This window comes from Oncorhynchus masou, chromosome 29 (assembly GCF_036934945.1).
Source record: "Oncorhynchus masou masou isolate Uvic2021 chromosome 29, UVic_Omas_1.1, whole genome shotgun sequence".
NCBI classification, from domain to species: Eukaryota; Metazoa; Chordata; class Actinopteri; order Salmoniformes; family Salmonidae; genus Oncorhynchus; species Oncorhynchus masou.
In genome coordinates, this window is record NC_088240.1 from 10,116,010 (window position 1) to 10,134,837 (window position 18,828).

General features: G+C 40.0%; 2 protein-coding genes across 9 annotated transcripts in view; one reads left to right on the forward strand and one right to left on the reverse strand.

Annotated features, from left to right (window-relative positions):
• The window catches only part of LOC135518968 (collagen alpha-2(V) chain-like), a 66,592-nt gene extending 57,690 nt beyond the window's left edge, over nt 1-8,902 (forward strand). Inside the window, exons 38-53 of the mRNA XM_064943954.1 lie at nt 176-283; nt 591-644; nt 786-839; nt 1,044-1,205; nt 1,830-1,937; nt 2,041-2,148; nt 2,701-2,754; nt 2,914-3,021; nt 3,505-3,558; nt 3,871-3,978; nt 4,079-4,132; nt 4,239-4,346; nt 4,702-5,005; nt 5,275-5,456; nt 5,916-6,158; nt 6,406-8,902. Coding sequence (XP_064800026.1) covers nt 176-283; nt 591-644; nt 786-839; nt 1,044-1,205; nt 1,830-1,937; nt 2,041-2,148; nt 2,701-2,754; nt 2,914-3,021; nt 3,505-3,558; nt 3,871-3,978; nt 4,079-4,132; nt 4,239-4,346; nt 4,702-5,005; nt 5,275-5,456; nt 5,916-6,158; nt 6,406-6,552 — 1,956 coding nt within the window. The 3' untranslated portion in view covers nt 6,553-8,902. The remainder of the gene's footprint in view (nt 1-175; nt 284-590; nt 645-785; nt 840-1,043; nt 1,206-1,829; nt 1,938-2,040; nt 2,149-2,700; nt 2,755-2,913; nt 3,022-3,504; nt 3,559-3,870; nt 3,979-4,078; nt 4,133-4,238; nt 4,347-4,701; nt 5,006-5,274; nt 5,457-5,915; nt 6,159-6,405) is intronic.
• Nucleotides 8,903-13,067: 4,165 nt separating this feature from the next.
• Nucleotides 13,068-18,828, reverse strand: part of LOC135518971 (PTB domain-containing engulfment adapter protein 1) — a 224,257-nt gene continuing 218,496 nt past the window's right edge. For 6 of the 8 annotated variants that reach the window (XM_064943961.1, XM_064943960.1, XM_064943964.1 and 3 more), the window contains one exon: nt 13,068-13,873. In XM_064943961.1, the coding sequence (XP_064800033.1) occupies nt 13,802-13,873 (72 nt within the window). In that variant the 3' untranslated portion in view covers nt 13,068-13,801. Of the gene's footprint in view, nt 13,874-15,728; nt 15,740-18,828 lie in introns of all 8 variants that reach the window. The other 2 variants (XM_064943959.1, XM_064943966.1) reach the window with 1 other exon arrangement.

Consider the following 18,828-nt stretch of genomic DNA (forward strand, 5'->3'; position numbering starts at 1 on the left):
TGCCTTTCCAAATCATGTCCAATCAATTGAATTCACCACAGGTGGACTCCAGGATTTGAACCACCCCTTGTATATAGCATATTATTACACCTCCTTTTGTGTTGTCTCATAAAAAAAGTAGGGCCTTCGGGATGTTTCCAGCTCTTATGCTTATTTTCTTATTATTCTTATACAGGGTCCTGATGGTCAACCAGGAGTCAAGGGGGAGCCCGGAGAGCCAGGTCAGAAGGGTGACGCTGGTTCTCCAGGGCCTCAAGGCTTATCTGGATCCCACGGACCTCCTGTGAGTAAACATGTGGGGCGGCAGCGTAGCCTAGTGGTTAGAGCGTTGGACTAGTAACCGGAAGGTTGCGAGTTCAAACACCCGAGCTGACAAGGTACAAATCTGTCATTCTGCCCCTGAACAGGCAGTTAACCCACTGTTCCCAGGTCATCATTGAAAATAAGAATGTGTTCTTAACTGACTTGCCTGGTTAAATAAAGGTAAAATTAAAATAAAAAAAAAGTCACATTCTCTTGTGCTACATTGTCTCACATAGACAACAGATCAGGAGAAACAATCTCATACAGCAATCTTCATCTCTCCGTAGGGTATTGTTGGTGTGGCTGGACTGAAGGGTGGCAGAGGAACCCAGGGTGCACCTGTAAGTTAATGTTTTATATTTTGATCAGTCTCTGGGGACTTTGACATGATAGTGTGCAGGTATTGACACACAGAGTTCAGAGAGTATATAAACATGTAATGAACAGTAATCATGTGGATCTTCTCATCTTTTCACTCGTAGGGCCCCACTGGTTTCCCTGGATCTGCAGGCAGGGTTGGACCACCAGGCTCAACTGTAAGTAAATCACCAAACCACTTTTGGTTAGATTGATTAAATGTACCAATTCGGAAGTAGCCATCGGCTATCATATCAATATGCCACTGGAATGTAATACTTTAATGATAACCACTTACCAACTATTGTGAATGCACTTCACATTATTCTCAGAGAGATAAACAAAAATAACAACAAAATTACAACAAATTATGTTTGTGACAGGGTCCCATTGGAGAGGCCGGACCCCTTGGTCCCCCTGGGAAGGAGGGTCCTCCTGGCCTTCGTGGAGAGAATGGATCCCCTGGAAGACAAGGAGAAAGAGGCCCCCCAGGACCAGCCGGAGGCCCAGGAGACAAGGGAGACTCTGGGGAGGACGGACCCACGGTAAACTATCAATGAATAGCAATGTTTCTCAATCGGTTCCTGGGAAAATCTCAGGTGATGCACATCACTAACCCATTGATAAGTTCAATTAGGTGTATTCATACAAGGCTAGAAAGAAAAATGTAAACCTCAGGAATTGATTGGACATTGTAAACTGGGTGGTTCGAGCCCTGAATGCTGATTGGCTGACAGCCGTGGTATAACTACCACGGGTATGACAAAATATGTATTTTCTATAGCTCTAATTACATTGGTAACCAGTTTATTATAGCAATAAGGCACCTTTGGAGGTTTGTAGTATATGGACTATATACCTCGGCTAAGGGCTGTCTCCACGTTGCGTCATGCCTACGAACAGCCCTTAGCCGTGGAATATTGGCCATATACCACACCCCCTCGTGCCTTAATTCTTAATTAACACATTGCTGTATAATACAATTTATCCACTCCATTCAGTCAGGATTTGCATTGGAATAAGAAAAATAATTATCAACCAAAATATCAGGAAACATCCAATTCACAAACTGAATTACAAGTTTGAGTCGTGTTGAATTGGACTGACCCCAACCCTGGTACAGCACAATATCCAGTCAATATAAACTCCACCTGGGTTTGTTCCCGCAGGGTCCTGATGGGCCTCCAGGTCCCGCCGGAACAACAGGACAGAGAGGCATTGTGGGTCTTCCTGGTCAGAGGGGAGAGCGTGGAATGCTGGGACTTCCAGGACCAGCGGTGTGTATTGATTTGGATCACACGTGTGACCACAATATGAACTGCTTCTACATTGCATGTTACAGTGCCCCTCATGGTTCCAATGCCCCTGTGGTGTTTGTAGGGTCCTCCAGGGAAACAGGGGACTGCAGGACCTGGGGGAGACAAAGGTCCCCCTGGCCCGGTCGGTTCTCCTGGTGCCAACGGACCCCGTGGCGATCCTGGTCCCGATGTAAGTTGACCCTTTTTTGCCCGAACAAAACTCTTTACTTCACAAGTCACCATTTGTGTCCGGATTCAGGATCATAGGCATTTGACCCTATTTCCTACTTTACAGTAGGGCCATACATTTTTTTTAAATATATATTTTGTATTACATTTTTTGAACATATGAACTTTCATGTGCCTTAATTACAAACTTAATTGGAGCAGTAAATAATAATAAAAATGATAAATTATGAGCCTAGTTTAGCCAAGGAGAAAACACTGAGCTACAGTATGTAGGGAGAAAGGCAGTCTCCATTATTGGCTGAAATAATGGAGGGGGAGAATAGAGAAACTACTTCCTGGGGGACAATGCAATGCTGACTCATGCCTTTACATGTGAATTCTTTAAGAGATGGGTGGGGCTACGGCTTAAGAGGGTGTGAATGATGCTAAATGGGCAAAAGCAAAGCAGAGCTCTCTAGAAAACAAGTTTATCCCATTTTAAAGAAGCATAACTTCTCTTGTATGGAGTGTATGGAGAATACAGTAGTTAATCACAGTATTTATTTTCCTCCAGGGTCATGCTGGATCTGATGGACCACCAGGCAAAGCTGGAGTCATTGGTCAAAGGGTAGGAAGGAGCTGAACACTTTTCATTTTCAATACTGTGTCCAGAACGTCTCCCATTGTTTATTGTGCTTGACCAACTGTGCTGTAACAGCAAGACAAATCATTTTCAACCTTTTTAGACGTGGCAATGAAATGGTTCTGGTTCTGATGACCCTCACAGGGAGAGAGAGGGGACCATGGTCCAGAGGGACTGATCGGGACCCCGGGACAACCCGGAACTCCGGGTCCAGTTGGTGCCACCGGTGGTTCTGGAAAGAGAGGAGACGCTGTATGTAATATGCCCTTTTCATTAACGCTGGACTTTCCCTGCCAATACATGAGCATCCCACGGTGAGATAAGATGGGGAAAGGAAAGGGTCATGGTAATGTGTACATGTGTACATGTTACTGAATGAAATGAATGACATTTTGTGTCAAATTGCCAGTTGGCGTCCCATCCCTTATGGGATTAATTGACCCAAACAAACATTATAATAATTCACTGGGATAATTCAGTGATAATTCTTCTTGCGGTGTCCTCGGCAGTTTGCGTCGCATAAAGAGTGAATGTTTTTTGAATACTAATAAATAAATAATAATAATACAAAAAAATATAATAAAAACATTTATAAAAATCAATATACACTAAATAGTAAATAAAGGTATCCAAACAATCATTTTAAATACAGAAAAATGAAACAGAAGGCATTTGAACCCAGTTACTAATATACAGTATCTGACTAAGTCATGCTGTGGTCTTATTCAAACACAGGGTTCCAGAGGACCAAATGGGCCCCCCGGTTCAACAGGAAAGAGAGGGTTAACGGTAAGACCATCATCAACAGATACATAATCAAAACATCTAAGGTTATAATTTCATTTGACTTGAATGACTATACCACCAATTTATCTTAAACATGTATTTGATATCCTAATAGAAATCCAAGTCATTTGATTTGCTGCGAGCATTCACAGAAATGATTACCCAGTATGTGGTGGTTAACACTACTAGACTCATGTCAGAACTCATTTGCTTATTTGTATGACGACACAATCACAAACAGAAATTAGCTTTCTTGCTTTTTCACTGGCTTTCCCATAAAAATTGTGACTGCACGGTTGTCCTCCTAAACAACAGGGACCACAAGGGCCCAGAGGTGATAAGGGTGACCTGGGAGACCACGGAGATAGAGGACAGAAGGGACACAGGGGATTCACCGGTTTACAAGGTTTACCCGGACCACCGGTACGTCAAATCAACACATACAGTATCTGTTACTGAGTAGAATGTATACCCATTAAAGTACTATCTGTCCTGATATTACATTTTGTATTTATTTTTATAGGGTACAACAGGAGAGCAGGGAGCATCAGGAATAGTCGGACCAAGTGGACAAAGAGTACGTACCATACAGGAGGACACTGTTCTATGATGTTCCATATTGTTAACCATGTTGTATTTCGTGACTCATTAAAATGTATCTTTAATATGGTATGTTATGCTAGGGACCCTCTGGACCAGTTGGACCCCCAGGAAAAGAAGGGTACATCGGTCAGCCTGGACCAATGGGACCACCTGGAACACGTGGAATTAGCGGCGAAATCGGACCTGAGGCATGTTGATATGAGGGTCATTTCACCTATCATGCTCTATCTTAATTTGACCAGTTTCTCACGGGCAGGAAAATCATTATATAATTGATGAACATTTTTGTCAGCGTTGGGCAATTCATGTCTGACATTTTTAGGTGGAAATCACACATTTTAGAAGCCCTTTTAAACATTGAATAGACCTTGAATACATTACAATTTGTGATCAAATTAAGATAGCAGATCTGTACACTGATATAAACATTTTCCGGGAAGACAACACAAAACATTATGATAATTTGGCACATAATGTTAAGACTCATCATTTGTTCATACTTAAGTAAAACACTATTACTTACCATTACTCTGTGGTTTCCAGGGACCTCCTGGAGAGCCAGGCCCCACTGGTCTCCCCGGCCCTCCCGGCCCCCCCACAGCTGCCATGGATGACCTGTTTGGCGCCATGCAAGACTACGATGACGGCCCCCCTCCCCCTCCCGAGTTCAATGAGGATGAGGCTTTGCCCAACAGCAATGCCACCCAACAGCTGGACCCAGGTGTCCAGGCCACTCTGAAGGCCCTCAGCAGCCAGATCGACAGCATGAAAAGCCCCGACGGCAGCAGGAAGCACCCGGCTAGGACCTGTGAGGACTTGAAGCAGTGCTACCCACTGAAGAAGAGCGGTGAGTTGTTGTTTCCATGAGGTGGGATGTACTACACATCAAAAATCATCATTATGGTGTTTTTTGTAGTTATTAGTTATTCAGACATTAATCTTATTTTGGCAGTACTTCTACCCCTGATGTCGCCACGTTTTCTAACTCACTTTTCAAATATCTCCCATGTAAAAGTAGCCAATAGTCTGGCAGATGGGATCTAATTCATGAGTAAATATTTGCTATTTATTTTAAATGTGACAATTGTGAGACAATGTTCTCTTTCTCTGTTCCAGGTGAATACTGGGTCGATCCAAACCAAGGAAGCTCAGAGGATGCTATCAAAGTACATTGTAATATGGAGACGGGAGAGACTTGCATCTCAGCCAATCCCGCCAGCATACCTCGCAAAGTGTGGTGGAGCACCTCAAGGAATAAGCCTGTGTGGTTTGGAGTGGACATCAATAGAGGACAGCAAGTAAGAACAATGTTTCTACCCTGTAATACTCATATTTTTCTACGACTCAGGTTGGAAAACAACTCCAGGAACTGCTGGATCACTGGGCATTCAAAATGTTCCCCCTAAAATTTTACATTTCAGAAGTCTGAGGGAATTCTGTTCCTATGCATTCCTACCCAATTCCACCCGTAATTATAGGATGCAAGTATTTTATATGGTAGTGGGTTATTGCTGAGGGAAAATACTTGTAAAGCAAGATTGACCACGGCTGGTAATTTTATAAATCTAGCAACAGACACACATTTTACCATCACTGATAATATGTGCTATGTAAATGTTACCTGTACATAGATAAATAACGACATTACCGATAACTGTTGATAACACATTTAAATGTAGTTTAATCTAAAATGTGAGTTCATCAAATGGTGGCAATTTTCCAACTTGTTTTTGTTTTCTCTTTTTGTGCATTCACAGTTCACCTATGGTAACAAAGACCAGCCGGCCAACTCTGTCACTGTTCAGATGACGTTCATCCGCCTGCTTTCCAAAGAGGCTTCTCAGACCATTACCTACCACTGCAAGAACACCGTGGGCTACAAGGACGAGTCGACTGGGAACCTGAAGAAAGCTGTCATCCTCAAGGGGTCCAATGACCTGGAGCTCAAAGCAGAGGGAAACAGCCGCTTCAGATACACCGTGGTCGAGGACAGTTGTGGAGTGAGTAATGTTATTATATTATACACTATATACATATATATATATATATAAACTGGGTGGGTAAAGCCCTGAATGCTGATTGGCTGACAGCCGTGGTATATCACACCATATACCACGGCTATGACATAATGTTTATTTTTGCTGCTCTAACTACATTGGTAGCCAGTTTATATAATAGCAATTAGGCACCTCAGAGGTTTGTGGTCTATTGACTTACTGAACCTTTCCCATTTCTTTCTCTTTACAGCAATCCAATGGTAACTGGGGCAAGACCGTGTTTGAGTACAGGACACAGAAAACAGCCAGACTTCCCATCATGGATATGGCCCCTGTGGACATTGGTGGTTCAGATCAGGAGTTTGGTATCGATATTGGCCCTGTTTGCTTCCTTTAAATTACAACAACAACAACAACAGGGACACATTGAAGACAATCCTGAGACTCTTGAACTATCAGCTGACGCGATCAGCCTTGTACATACAAGTACTGCGGACAATTCTCGCCTCGTGGCAAGATATTTATTGTGCCTTTCCAACCATTCCCCATCGTAGTTGATATGTTTTCGCCCTGTGTATGTTAGATGAATGTTTGGGGGAAACAAAGATCAAGTAAGCAACATTTAGAAACTTTGCTTGAATTTGACAAATACATTATGTAAGGGATAATCAACGAGGGGCTATGGGTTCTCTGGTAAATAATGAACAACGTGGAAGGTGTGTTCCATGATGGTCTAGCAGAGTGGAACTAGCCTTCCTCTGAGTTGCATATAGCTCAGAATTGATTATCCCTATTATACCAAGGCTACAATTTAAACACATTTACCTCTTGAAATGTGTTCATTTGCAGGTAGAAATGTGTTCAACATCCACTGAAGTAGCTAGACAGCTACAGTAGTTGCCTTGGTAACCAAAAAAATAGACTTGCTAGTTTAGCTAATCAACTAGCTTGTTATTATGAAAATCGAATTCAACAATGCCAATAGTTTTATTAGACTTTTGCTTTCAAAACCAGCTCAAACATAGAACATGTAAGAACATGTAAGAATGAACTAAAGTCATTGAGTTCAACCGTGCTGATATACCGTGCATTATAGAGAAATAATGCTTGCTCTAGAATGCCCTTCAAGCCAATTAGAAATTATTTTTCAGAAATGATATTTCATCTATAAAGGTACAAAGATCCAATCCATTGATACTCTATTTGATGTTATGCATAAAAGATGAAAAGCTGCCGTATGTCCTTGATAAATATGAATACTTAAAAAAAATATAGTCAATAACTGCTGTTTGTAAGATGAGAACACCATTCTACTTAAGCAATAAGGCACGAGGGGGTGTGGTATATGGCCTATATACCACGGCTAAGGGCTGTTCTTGGCAGTACGCCCCAAGGTGCCTTATTGCTATTATAAACTGGGGTCCAAACTTATTAGAGCAGTAAAAAGAAATGCTTTGTTATACCCGTGGTATACGATCTGATAGCAATCAGCATTCAGGGCTCAAACCACCCAGTTCATTAAATAATGTAATTACAATGGTTTATTCCACCACTAAGATCTCCTAAGCTCTTAATGTTTTACATCATTTCTTTCATTTATGTTTATACAACATCAGTTTGAAATGTAAAATTAATGTTTATGGTTCTATTGAGGAAATTCCATTGTTCTTTTTTTCCAGAACTGAAAAACAGTTTGAAATAACTGATTTCTGTATCCAAGTTATCCTAGCTCTGAACTGACTCCATTGAATCCAAATTAAAGATCCAACCAGACTGTTGATTCCTCAGTGTTAGATACCAGTGGATTTCTCAGTGTTAGCTACCTGTCGATTCCTCAGTGTTAGCTACCTCGTCTCCACAAACTGGGATGCCATGATTATGTGTAACCCTGTTCACAGGTTTGGTGCTGTCTGTAAGTGTTCCTCTCCCATATACAGTACAAGGGAGGGTTAGAGACCAATAAAGATGGAGAGGTGGAATCAATGTCTCGTACACAGTGTGTGGTGATTGTCTTTTTAAATAATTGCTTTAATTGTCAATGAGCCCTGGTCATTTGAACACTTTGAGTGTGCTATGTTTGTAATTCCTGATCATTTTTTACATATTATCTTTTAAATCGTGATCATTTTAACACTATGAATGTGTTATATTTTTAATATATGATCCTTTTAACACTACAAGTGTGTTGTTTTTTCTGCATGTCGGTAGCCATTTAAGTCACATTCTCTTAGTTTTATAGAAACTTTTTGAGACGAAGCCTATTTGCTTCATGTATTTTTTGCTATGCAACAAATTAAACAAAACGCTTGTCTATCCCCAAAGTTCTTTTTTTGTCATATTAATTAGCTAAGGTTCTCCGTTTTAGGGAAAAGCTGAGCCTTTCTGCATTTACTAAGTAATTTGTTTCCACAGATAAATATATAAATATTTACAGGAAATATTGGCGTAGGTAAGACATATTACATGTGAATTGAACATATATTTAGCTTTGTAATTATACATGTATTATGTCCATTGTGATGTTGATTTATGTCTCTCTTTAGTTAAGCTTTTCTTAAATCAACTTTCTAATTCCTTTGTTTGAGGACACTTCCCATAATGATAGTATTTATTAAGTATTTCAAAACTGTAAATATTCTGGTGGCAGATTGGTCTGATTGCATATGACCATCTCAGAGGCAGATCAATAGGATATTCAATCCCGGAACCAAGTCAGTTTCATCCACTGAAATAAATATTGAAAAGATTTTGTTCTGTTTTCATTTCAACGTTTCTTTGTTTATTAGTAAGACTTCTGTATTGAATGTAGATGGAAGCTGGTCATCTTTTATGTTTACAACTAGAACAGTCCATTTCATTCCCCTTGTTCAGTAGGCACACAGAAGGGATCATCTCAAAGGGTTATGACCAATGGAAGGGATCCAAAAATGAAACTACAGTGCCCTGCATAAGTATTCATCCTCTTGTGCATTTTTTCTATTTTGTTGCCATACAACCTGGAATTAAAATGGATTTTGGGGGGATTTGTATCATTTGATTTACACAACATGTCTACCACTGAAGATGCAAAACATTTCTTTATTGTGAAACAAACAAGAAATAAGACAAAACAAAGGAAAACTTGAGTGTGCATAACTATTCACCCCCTCAAAGTCAATACTTTGTAGAGCCACCTTTTGCAGAAATTACAGATGCAAGTCTCTATAAGCTGGGCACATCGAGCCACTGGGATTTTTGCCCGTTCTTCAAGGCAAAACTGCTCCAGCTCCTTCATGTTGGATGGGTTCTGCTGGTGTACAGCAATCTTTAAGTCACATCACAGATTCTCAATTGCATTGAGGTCTGGGCTTTGACTAGGCCATTCCTAGACATTTAAATGTTTCCCATTAAACCACTCAAGTTTTGCTTTAGCAGTATGCTTAGGGTCATTGTCCTGCTGGAAGGTGAACCTCCGTCCTAGTCTCAAATCTCTGGAAAACTGAAATGGGTTTCCCTAAGGAATTTCCCTCTATTTAGCGCCATGCATCATTCCTTCAATTCTGACCAGTTTCCCTGTCCCCAAAGCATAATGCTGCCACCACCATGCTTCACCGTGGGGATGGTATTCTCTGGGTGATGAGAGGTGTTGGATTTGCACCAGACACAGCATTTGCCTTGATGGCCAAAAAGCTCAATTTTAGTCTCATCTGACCAGAGTACCTTCTTTCATATGATTGGGGGGTCTCCCACATGCCTTTTGGCAAAAACCAAACATGATTGCTTATTTTTTTCTGACCACTCTTCCGTAAAGCCCAGCGCCCTGGAGTGTACGGCTTAAAGTGGTCCTATGGACAGATACTCCAATTTCCGCTGTGGAGCTTTGCAGCTCCTTCAGGGCTATCTTTGGTCTCTTTGTTGCCTCTCGGATTAATGCCCTCTTTGCCTGGTCTGTGAGATTTGGTGGGCGGCACTCTCTTGGCAGGTTTGTTGAGGTGCCATATTCTTTCAATTTTTTTACAATGGATTTAATGGTGCTCCATGGGATGTCTTTATAAACCATCCCTGATCTGTACTTCTCCACAATGTTGTCCCTTACCTGTTTGGAGAGCTCCTTGGTCTTCATAGTGCTCCTTGCTTTGTGATGTTGCAGACTCTGGGGCCTTTCAGAACTGGTGTATATATACTGAGATCATGTGACAGATCATGTGACACTTAGATTGCACACAAGAGGACTTTATTTGACCAATTATGTGACTTCTGAAGGTACAGTGCCTTGCGAAAGTATTCGGCCCCCTTGAACTTTAACCTTTTGCCACATTTCAGGCTTCAAACATAAAGATATAAAACTGTATTTTTTTGTGAAGAATCAACAACAAGTGGGACACAATCATGAAGTGGAACGACATTTATTGGATATTTCAAACTTTTTTAACAAATCAAAAACTGAAAAATTGGGCGTGCAAAATTATTCAGCCCCTTTACTTTCAGTGCAGCAAACTCCCTCCAGAAGTTCAGTGAGGATCTCTGAATGATCCAATGTTGACCTAAATGACTAATGATGATAAATACAATCCACCTGTGTGTAATCAAGTCTCCGTATAAATGCACCTGCACTGTGATAGTCTCAGAGGTCCGTTAAAAGCGCAGAGAGCATAATGAAGAACAAGGAACACACCAGGCAGGTCCGAGATACTGTTGTGAAGAAGTTTAAAGCCGGATTTGGATACAAAAAGATTTCTCAAGCTTTAAACATCCCAAGGAGCACTGTGCAAGCGATAATATTGAAATGGAAGGAGTATCAGACCACTGCAAATCCACCAAGACCTGGCCGTCCCTCTAAACTTTCAGCTCATACAAGGAGAAGACTGATCAGAGATGCAGCCAAGAGGCCCATGATCACTCTGGATGAACTGCAGAGATCTACAGCTGAGGTGGGAGACTCTGTCCATAGGACAACAATCAGTCGTATATTGCACAAATCTGGCCTTTATGGAAGAGTGGCAAGAAGAAAGCCATTTCTTAAAGATATCCATAAAAAGTGTTGTTTAAAGTTTGCCACAAGCCACACCAAACATGTGGAAGAATGTGCTCTGGTCAGATGAAACCAAAATTGAACTTTTTGGCAACAATGCAAAACGTTATGTTTGGCGTAAAAGCAACACAGCTCATCACCCTGAACACACCATACCCACTGTCAAGTATGGTGGTGGCAGCATCATGGTTTGGGCCTGCTTTTCTTCAGCAGGGACAGGGAAGATGGTTAAAATTGATGGGAAGATGGATGGAGCCAAATACAGGACCATTCTGGAAGAAACCCTGATGGAGTCTGCAAAAGACCTGAGACTGGGACAGAGATTTGTCTTCCAACAAGACAATGATCCAAAACATAAAGCAAAATCTACAATGGAATGGTTCAAAAATAAACATATCCAGGTGTTAGAATGGCCAAGTCAAAGTCCAGACCTGAATCCAATCGAGAATCTGTGGAAAGAACTGAAAACTGCTGTTCACAAATGCTCTCCATCCAACCTCACTGAGCTCGAGCTGTTTTGCAAGGAGGAATGGGAAAAAATGTCAGTCTCTCGACGTGCAAAACTGATAGACATACCCCAAGCGACTTACAGCTGTAATCGTAGTAAAAGGTGGCGCTACAAAGTATTAACTTAAGGGGGCTGAATAATTTTGCACGCCCATTTTTTCAGTTTTGGATTTGTTAAAAAAGTTTGAAATATCCAATAAATGTCGTTCCACTTCATGATTGTGTCCCACTTGTTGTTGATTCTTCACAAAAAAATAGTTTTATATCTTTATGTTTGAAGCCTGAAATGTGGCAAAAGGTCGCAAAGTTCAAGGGGGCCGAATACTTTCGCAAGGCACTGTAATTGGTTGCACCAGATCTTATTTAGTGGCTCCATAGCAAAGGGGGTGAATACATATGAATGCACCACTTTTCCGTTTCTTTTTTGTATAATTTTTGAATCAAGTCATTTTTTAAATTTGACTTCACCAATTTGGACTATTTTAAGTATGTCCATTACATGAAATCCAAATAAAAATCAATTTAAGTTACAGGTTGTAATGCAACAAAATAGGAAAAACGCCAAGGGAGGTGAATACTTTTGCAAGGCACGGTATCCTTCTTCTGTCATTCTTAATCGACTCTCCTCGTCCCAAGCTCTTGGTAATTGTTAGGGTACAGCAGCTTCAAGCTTGCATAGAACTGACTGAATTGCCTTCTACATCAGTAATTAGACTGACTAGCTGCAGTTGCATCTGTGTGACTGAGTGGGACGCCAAGAGAGAAAGAATGTCCTAATGGATCAATGAAGTTGTCATCAAAACTCAGGAGGGTTCATGAGTTTGTAAACAAGTGACTCAAACAGGTAGTTTGAGCTTTGGGCCAGTTACCGAAAGGTTGCTGCTTTGAATACCTGAACCGACGACATGAAAATCTGTTGATGTGTCCTTGAGCAAGGCACTTAACCCTAATTATGGCTGACCTGTAAAACAACACAATTAACTGCATCTGTCTGGTGTATGTGACAATAAAACGTTTTATTTTAATTTTGTATTACTTACTGTTATTATGATGTCACCAAGCAACAGACTTAGCGAATAAGTCCATCAAAACCTAACCATCAGTGGAGATCCATGGTTGAATATCCGCAGGTACATCTTGAGAATATCCCACATGAAAACTATTTACATTAAGTTGCTGTTTTCTTATACCTGTGCAGTAATGCTGTAATTACACTAGCAACATTGTAATATCTCTTTGTTACATAGCACTTTTGTAACTGCACTTAAAAATTACTATATGTAAAGTGTTAGCAAAAATAATTGATCCCCCAGAATTTTACATTTCAAATGCATAACTTTTTTAATTGTAGTGTATTTCACACATTTCAAGAATTTTTGAGTGTTGATAACTGATGCAGTAATGTTTTCTTTAATAACTGTAACAGCAAAGTAAAAAGAACAAGCACTGACAGAGGTTTTCAAAAGTGCTTTCTGGTGCAAGAGAACACTGACATATATCATAAGAAAGTAAATCCCTGGCAATACATACCGATATGTAAAATGCACCTGTTAAAATGTTTAATGAGACAACACAACTAAATCAGTTAAAATGTCAGGTCAAAATAGAAATAATTACACTAAAAATAAAATGAGTAAAAATAACAGAGGAAATTTTCAAATGGTCAAATTAAGGACAAGCTGAGAGTTAGGTACATGAGTGGTAATACAAGACCAACTACATTTCCATGTCTTGTGAGTTGATGGTGAGCAAGTCATTAAGTCTGACAGACAAATAACAGCGTTGATCTAAGTGGTGTATATTCAATAGAGCAGATTCTACAACATAAGATGTATATGAAAACTCTGCCACAGAGTTTACCATTGGACATACTATTTACATCCTTCGTTGCCTTTAAAAGCAAGGGGTCTCAAAAATACTCCTTCCCATATCAGTTCTTAGAAAAATAGTGTTTTCTTTATCAGATTTGAATATTACCTTTTGAATATTCTAAAACCAAATTCATATGCAAATACATATAAACCTCAAGGACTAGAAGAACATTGACATCTTGACTGTAGACCCAATTCTGGCACTTTTTTAATACAAATGAGTTTACAGTATGTAACACAAACATGTCTTCTTTGCATCAGCAGCGACCGCCTAGTGGCTCAAGAGAAAAGACAGTGGCCTCTAGGGTTAGTCCCATTTTGAACCCCTCCTGTAAAACAAGGGGGAGAATGGCTGTTAGAAAAATACATGAATCCCATCTGAATCTGCTCTATAGGAAGAAAGATGTCAAAGGGAGGTGGTCGGTATAATCAATACTACAGTTCCTCTATGTCTGCAACCTTTGAGAGACATTGCTGAGTTTTGAGCTGTGTCTAGACTTGACAGTTCCAAACACGTAATGCGTCTACTACAGCTACATATTAAATGTGTCTACGGTGTCCACATTGTCTACGGTGTCCACATTGTGTCCGGATTCCGTCGTCCCGCTGTATATTCAAATGCCAGTATGCATTCTGCAAACGGTAGAACAGGCTAAATCTGATAATAGCACGACAACAACTTGATGGCAGTAGCCAACTACTGTAGCTAACCTCTAACTAGTCATCAAGCTAGCTAGCAAAGCTAAAGAGTTTGCAAACAGGTGAACATAACTATTTTTCAAAATATGCTAATATAGGATTTATGAAGCCAGCAAACACGTTCCGAGGAACGTATTTCCTCTAATGTTTAATGACAAATGGTACCTTTCGGTCCCAAAACACAGATTTTCTGGATACTTGGTGAACTGCACTGTTGGTTAATGTCTACATTGTTGTATTCGGCGCATGTGATTTGATTTAATTTGATACTTGTGGGCAGAGTGCTGATGATCTCGCCCACTGTATGCTCTTTTGATAGCCTGTTTGCATCAGGACTGAGGAGAAATCAGCACACAATGCATCCAGTCTTTTCAATGCGATCTTTGTATTCTGATAGCAGAAATCGCATGTAAGTGCTAAGTGTAGACACAGCCTTGGTGAGCTGTAACCAAAACACCGTAAAATATATTCATACTGGCCCCAAGTTCTTATTATTGCTTGGTCCAAAATAGCAGGCATCCAAGTCCACAAAGTAATGGTTAGGGGATATGAAATCTAGATTGCCTAAGCACTTCTCAGAGAAATAACAAGATCTGAGGAAGCTTTGACCCAAATCCCTTCAAAGAAGTGTAAAACCCTCATGTACAGTCTACACCATAAACCACATCAGCATCTGTGTCGGACCTATGGATGTAACAAATAATAACTACAGGACTTTTAATACATCTGACACCATGTGACGATAGACTTTTCCAGAAACAACAAGTAATACAAATATGATGAAGTGGCTTGACGAGCAATAACACATTTTCAGTTACAAAACAAAGATAATACTGTTGACAGCCAGGTACACACAACATTAGATCAGATGTGTTTTTCATAGGGCTATCAGAGGTAATCAGTCAACTAACGTACATTTTGGGTAATAACCCTATTTATTTTGTCTGAAAGCGTTTAAAATTCACTGAAAACATCCAAAATACATCTATACAGCTAAAAACAATGATGTGAGGTCAAAACTAGTTGACATTGAGGTTAAAGAAAGTGTGCTTTATCAATTTACCAGCTTCGACAAAATTAAGACGTCAATATTCCTGTAATGGGGTTTGTATAAACAGCTCAGTTTGAGTAAATTCTGAATTTGCAATTAATCACAACATATCCTGCGATTACATTTTTCTATCCTTTGACAGCCTTAGTTATTTATTCAATTGATTGTTGCAGTGAATGATCAAATCAAAGAGACTGACAGAAAAAAATATATTTATTAACCTTGTTGGTTATGGAAGCTTTACTTTTCTCAAAATCACATTGTTTACTAGAAAATGTAACTTCAGCTCAATGACATTTCAAAATGCTTGGTTTTACTGATGGACTGTATGTAGACTAGTTACAACAGAGTCAAACTGAATACATGCAAGTCCATTCACGATGACACTGTCACGACAACTACAAGATGGGTCAATGTAGTGTAACGGTACAAACCATCTCTGACGCTGCAGCAAAAGGGGGAAAAGAGAGATGGAAACAGATAGTTAAGACAGAATTAAAGGCAGGAGAGGAAAGAAAATACATTGCACTGAGTGGCATCTTAATGCCTCCTACAGGAACTACTGCAGCATGCGGGTAGCCTAGTGGTTAGAGAGTTGGGCCAGTAACCAGCAGGTAGCCTTGTGGTTAGGGCGTTGGGCCAGTAACCAGCGGGTAGCCTTGTGGTTAGAGCGTTGGGCCAGTAACCAGCGGGTAGCCTTGTGGTTAGAGCGTTGGGGCAGTAACCAGCGGGTAGCCTAGTGGTTAGAGCGTTGGGCCAGTAACCAGCAGGTAGCCTAGTGGTTAGAGCGTTGGGCCAGTAACCAGCAGGTAGCCTAGTGGTTAGAGCGTTGGGCCAGTAACCAGCAGGTAGCCTAGTGGTTAGAGCATTGGGCCAGTAACCAGCAGGTAGCCTTGTGGTTAGAGAGTTGAGCCAGTAACCGAAAGGTTACAAGATCGAATCCCCAAGCTGACGAGGTAAAAGTTCTGTAGTTCTGCCCCTGAACAAGGCAGTTCCTTGGCTGTCTTTGTAAATAATAATTTGTTATTAACTGACTTTCCTAGTTAAATAAATATTAAAAACTTATTTATTATTATTTATTTTTTAATTTTTAGGGCTTCATTCAATCAGAAGCGCAGAAGATCAGCATTATAGTGTGATTGATATTTAAAAGGCAAGGCTTCCACGTTCATGGAGACTGTATTCACGGTAAACACTGATTATGTTGGTTCAATAGGAAGTTACCTTTACATTTTAACAGCACTACAAAGTAGATCTTCCGCGCTGCGCATTGAATTGAGCCCTTAATCATGTACGGACAGAGAGAGAGGGATTATGTAAATGTTTGTAGATAGCAATTTGCAGCTGAATGCGACAGCAAATTTGCATGTGTTAACTCTCTTTTTACCTTAACACTGAGATGTTATGTCCGAGTGTTGATTCTAGTGGGGTTAACACCAGCGGGATTGGTGAATAAATGTGTTGTCGTTACTTGACTGTGTTGATTTAATTTCCATTAACTCTCTGAGTGAAAATGACAGGGTGGGCCCTCATTATCATTCTTCCCAGAATGCATTTTTGCAGGTAGATGTTTTTTAGAATTATTTGTTTTAATAACAATGTTTCTGCATGCACATTGATTAATTGATCTTATACTATACAAAGATAAATAACTTACAACTAATTTGTAGGGGGTTGGACTTATTGCATTCGTTACTATGATGGTTGTGGTAGTCTTGTTTATCTTTCACCATAGCAGTCATTCTGAATGCAGGTTGTAGTTGATAAAATATAAACAAATATTGGATATTCTCCCTCTGGCTGTATTATTAACCACTTCACAAACTACTGTATTGTGATTTTCAGGTATGATGCGCTTCATGAGACAATATTGTCACACCACAATATTGAGGATAATTAGGCCATAACTAAAAGGCCTTATGAAATGTATTGTATACAGGGCCTTCAGAAAGTATTCACATCCCTTGATTTTTTCCAAATTTTGTTGCGTTACAGCCTGAATTTAAAATGTATTAAATAGAGATGTTTTGTCAATGGTTTACAGACAATACGCCATAATGTCAAAAGGGAATTATATATATATATTTTTTTTTTTACAAATGAATTACAAATGAAAAACTGAAATGTCTTGGGTCAGTAAGTATTCAACCCCATTGTTCTAGCAAGCCTAAATAAGTTCAGGAGTACAAATGTGCTTAACAAGTCAGATAAGTTGTATGGACTCACTCTGTGTGCAATAATAGTGTTTAACCAGATTTGTTTATGACAACCTCATCTCTGCACTCCAATACATACAATTATCTGTCAGGTCCCTCAGTCGAGCAGTGAATTTCAAACACAGATTCAACCACCAAGACCAGGGAGGTTTTTCAATGCCTCGCAAAGAAATGCACCTATTAGTAGAAGGGTAAAAAATAACTAAAAACCAATGAATATCCCTTTGAGCATAATGAAGTTGCTGTGACTCGTTTCAGGAAACATCACATGAGAGGGGGGGGGGGGGAGAAATGCTTTTGGAACATGTGAACTTTCATGTGCCTTAAAACATTGTGACTAGGGGGCAGTATTTTCGTTTTTGGAAAAATATTTGGTCAGGACAACATGCTAGAATATGCATATAATTGACAGCTTAGGATAGAAAACACTCTAAAGTTTCCAAAATTGTAAAAATATTGTCTGTGAGTATAACAGAACTGACGTTGCAGGCGAAAGCCTGAGAAAAATCCAATCCGGAAGTGCCTCATGTTTTGAAAGCACTGCGTTCCAATGCGTCCCTATTGAGCAGTGAATGGGCTATCGACCAGATTACTTTTTCTCCGTATTCCCCAAGGTGTCTACAGCATTGTGACGTAGTTTTACACATTTATGTTGAAGAATACCCGTAAGCGGCTACAATTGCGCAAGTGGTCACCTGGGTGATTCTCGCGTAAAATACAGAGGTAGCCATTATTCCAATCGGTCCTACTGAAAAACGAATTGTCCCAGTGGATATATTATCGAATAGATATTTGAAAAACACTATGAGGATTGATTATAAACAACGTTTGCCATGTTTCTGTCAATGTTATGGAGCTAATTTGGAATATTTTCCTATTAACTATCTAACTACCCAATGTTTGTTGACTTGATTATTTACATAATTCTTAGCTAAGTGGTATAGTCATTGTGCGTTTCAATGGACATTGTACATTCTGGCTATCTACTCCGATTTCAGATCCCACTCACGCAGAATAATTGATGAATTTACTCAACACCTGTTGAATATGGCCGGTGTCAGTAAACGTCGGGAAAAAATTGTAATTCAATTCTTGCCAGCGGCACAGTTACAGTCACCTACGCTCTGAATAACCAGCACTGCTAGGGTGAGTAAAATTGTCAGAGTGCAGCATTCCCTCATTTGTGTCTGGAAGTAGCTAGCCAACATTAGCCAGTTAGCTTGGGTGCTTGACTGCCGTTGAATGCCCGGATCAACCCTACTCCTCGGCTAGAGCGTCCAGTGTGCGCTCTGGCACTCCAGATTGAATTTACGAACAC